This window comes from Psammomys obesus, unplaced genomic scaffold (assembly GCF_907164565.1).
Source record: "Psammomys obesus unplaced genomic scaffold, mPsaObe1.curated_primary_1811, whole genome shotgun sequence".
Taxonomy (NCBI): Eukaryota; Metazoa; Chordata; class Mammalia; order Rodentia; family Muridae; genus Psammomys; species Psammomys obesus.
In genome coordinates, this window is record NW_026594428.1 from 11,873,376 (window position 1) to 11,875,662 (window position 2,287).

At 41.2% G+C, this 2,287-nt stretch overlaps 1 protein-coding gene across 1 annotated transcript; it reads right to left on the bottom strand.

The window, feature by feature from the left end:
* Positions 1–898: 898 nt before the first annotated feature.
* LOC129685468 (TATA-box binding protein associated factor 11 like protein 2-like) lies at positions 899–1,399 on the bottom strand. Its single transcript, XM_055619006.1, has one exon. The coding sequence runs from the start codon at positions 1,397–1,399 to the stop codon at positions 899–901; it is 501 nt and encodes a 166-aa protein (XP_055474981.1).
* Positions 1,400–2,287: the final 888 nt, after the last annotated feature.

Genomic DNA, 2,287 nt, shown 5'->3' on the forward strand with positions numbered 1-2,287 from the left:
TCAAAAATATTTGATACTTAAAAGTCTGTGGGCACAAGAGCTTTAAGAGGCTTATATTTTGCATAATTCACTGTGCTATAAAATTAAAATGTGTAATCTATTATTAAATATATTATAAATCATATGCATTTCTGCTCAAGAGAGGTGAATAACTTATTTCAAGGAAGAAAATATTTTGTATTAGGACGAAATTGTGTAGCAGAAGGAACATGGGAATTTGTGAAGAAAATAGCACTTCTCTGAGGTTTGTTTTTCTTCTGTAATTTTCTGGACCTCTTAGCTAGCATCATCTTTTTTACTACAATAGACATCATTCACATAGCATGCTCTTAGTAAATAAATAAAAAGTGTTTACAGGAAAAGATACTTAATTTCATTTTTTCATTTCCGAAAGTTGTTAAACAGTTTTATGACTGTAGAAGAAAAACTTCAGGAGAATCTTCAATATGAGCTAGCACAATTATTTCAGTGTTCCCTCCCCTGAATCTTCTGTGTAAAACATCATGAAGAGAAAAGGCCCAACAGTTTTCTACTGAAAATTGGGCAAAATCTCTAGGGCATAAAAACTTGAGAAGTAATTCTGGTCCCTTGGAAGGAGTTCTATGCTCCAAAATGCCTCAAGTAGAGCCTACTGCTCAAAGTCGAAGTTCTCTGTCCAAGAAGAAGACATGGTAGAATCCATCTCCATCTTTAGAAATTTTAAACACCCTTAGCCAGAGTGTTTATTGAAGGAATGCCAAAGTCGGAGATTGAGGAAGATACCACAATACTGTTTAAATCTAAAGTAGTGCAAGTCTTGTGGATCTCTCCTAGGAAAATTGAAAACATTTCTTTCTGCACAAGCTCAAAGTCCTTTCTAGGTGGGTTTGGGGGTTTGTGATAGAGGAACCAGACTTTCTTATGCTTTGTAGAAGGGATTTTCACCTTTCAACTTTAACCTCCGGAGAGCTTTTCTCAGATGTTTGGTATATAGCAGAGCCTTCTTGTCCCAGGCTTTGTGCATATTTAAGGCTTCTACCACCCCCCTAACAAAGACCGTGGCCATAGCTGCCATGGTGATGGCTACATTCTCAGACACAAAATTACCAGTGACAAACTGCATCAGCCCTTTAATGCACCTCCTGCAGAAAGCTGACTGGCAGTGTATCTCAAAACCACTCAGCTGCTCCTCAGAGAAAGAGGACAGCAGGGGCCCCTTCCTCCATATCTCTTCCTCATCCATTATAGGCCTCTTCCTCTTTTGTCCTGTGATATGTTTTCTCAGGCTTTGGGCCTGGGGAGGAAATGAGGATGACTGCTGCCTGCCTCCTGCCCTTGAAACCTGGTTCTTCAGTACTTTGGAATCATGTTCCCTGTGGCTGGTCTCACGCTCATCGTGTTCTCCAAGACTGTTGGCCATGGTGGTCTGGGCATGGCTACCTTCTCATTGGACCCACTTGTCTATCAGCTGCGTTGAAGATGTGCATTCCATGTTCCTGGAGTCACGGTAGATCCTGGTGTCATTCCAGGTCTCCATGGAGATTTTGAAAAAGTTAGTTGCCACAACTGCTACCCTTCTCCTGGATCATTTAGGAGTAATTGGACCACAGTTCCTCCTTCCATCCCTTCCACACCTTCCATGGGTTTTATGCTTCCTACTATTTGATGAAATTTGGGGGTCTAGAGTATATATGGTTTATTTGTGGATTTTTTGTATTGTTTTGTTCTTTCCTTTTCTTTACTCTTCTCTCATACAATGCATCCTCCCATCCCTCTCCTCTCCCAGCCCCATCTGTCTCCACCTATCTTCTTCCATAGATCCTCTGCTCTTTCATTTCTCTTCAGAAAAGTGCAGGCTTCCCAGTGATATCAACCAAACACAGCATAACAAAATGGAATAAGACTAGGCATAAACCCCTTCATTTCAAGGCTTCTTGAAACCCAGTAGGAGGAAAAGGGTCCTGTGAGCAGGCAGAGTCAGAAACACCTGTAGTGAGAATTTTTTGTTTCTTTGGAAATAATAAATGTTATGAGAGCATGTTTTTGTTTTAATCCCGGGTGTGGAATATGGGGGAGGGAGCCCCATTTTCTGAGGAGTTCATACTGATAGGGGAAGAGGAAGGAGAGAGAAGGAAGAAGGTGAGACCAGGAGGAGAGGAGGGAGGGGAGCTATGACCAGGATGTAAAGTGAAAAGGAAGAAAGAAAGAAAGAAAGAAAGAAAGAAAGAAAGAAAGAAAGAAAGAAAGAAGGAAGGAAGGAAGGAAGGAAGGAAGGAAGGAAGGAAGGAAGGAAGGAAGGAAGGAAGGA

Coding starts and splice junctions, on each gene's coding strand:
- LOC129685468 (XM_055619006.1), bottom strand. CDS start 1,399: ATGGCCAACAGTCTTGGAGAACACGATGAGCGTGAGACCAGCCACAGG.